Source organism: Cariama cristata, unplaced genomic scaffold (genome assembly GCF_000690535.1).
Source record: "Cariama cristata isolate BGI_N322 unplaced genomic scaffold, ASM69053v1 scaffold22438, whole genome shotgun sequence".
Lineage (NCBI taxonomy): Eukaryota > Metazoa > Chordata > Aves > Cariamiformes > Cariamidae > Cariama > Cariama cristata.
The window spans coordinates 3293-4179 of NW_009629683.1; the positions used below are offsets into that span (position 1 = coordinate 3293).

Genomic DNA, 887 nt, shown 5'->3' on the forward strand with positions numbered 1-887 from the left:
CGCAGGCAGCGGGACGCTCAGGCTAGAAGCCATCCCTGCTTGCAAGGGGCCTTGGCAGCACCTTGTCTGCCCCTCAGGATTCAGCCCTGCCCCACGGAGAGCAGAGCAAAGGGAAAGGCGCTGGGGCAGCGAGGGCTGCGTGGAGCCGCAGGCCAGGAGGATAAGGCCAGCCCTGCCCCTGGGCACACACCTGGCGGAGTGGCCCTCCGGCACATGCTTTTGAACTGCTTCGGCAGCGTCTTGCAGAAGTCGAGTGAGGTAGGCAGAGATGAGCCCGGGGCGGCACCGCTGGAGGTGGGGGAGGCTGCCTGGCTGTAGGGACAGGCCTTGAGCCCCGGCGCCACAGCAGGCGCCTGGCTGGCGCACTCCGGAGAGAGAGTGAGGACAGGGTGCTTGTCGCCTGGAAGGAAAGCGGAGCTAGGGCTGGCTCCCAGCACCCTCTGCCTTTGCAAAGGGACCCAGGCATCCTGCTGGCACTGGAATTCAGAGGCCCAGCCTGCCTACCCCTGCCCACCAGTCGGGTGCCCACAAGGAAACCACCTAAGCCAAGGGCCAGGCAGAAAGCTCTGCTCAACCCCACGGCCAGCTTCAACTCACCTAGTGCAGCAGGGGGGGCCCCGAGGGGGCCGCCATGTGAGTTCCAGAGGCCCGAGAGCTTGTGAGCAGACAAGAAAGAGCTGGGGTCCCAGTCCCCTGAGTTCCCATGGCACGAGGAGGAAGAAGAGGAGGAGGAGGAGGAAGAGGAGTGGGAGCCGCCCCCACAAGACTGCGACTTGCAGGATGTGTGGGATAACGAGACCTGGCAAGGAAAACACAGAATGAAGCAGCAGCAGGCTGGGAGGGGAGGCCCCAGGGCACTGTCACCAAGACCCCCTCCTCTGCCCTGA

The 887-nt window shown here is 64.9% G+C and overlaps 1 protein-coding gene across 1 annotated transcript in view; it reads right to left on the bottom strand.

The window, feature by feature from the left end:
• The window catches only part of FAM193B (family with sequence similarity 193, member B), a gene marked incomplete at both ends in the record, with an annotated part of 5013 nt that overhangs the window by 3286 nt on the left and 840 nt on the right, over nt 1-887 (bottom strand). The window contains 2 exons of the mRNA XM_009705274.1: nt 191-400; nt 598-799. Coding sequence (XP_009703576.1) covers nt 191-400; nt 598-799 — 412 coding nt within the window. The remainder of the gene's footprint in view (nt 1-190; nt 401-597; nt 800-887) is intronic.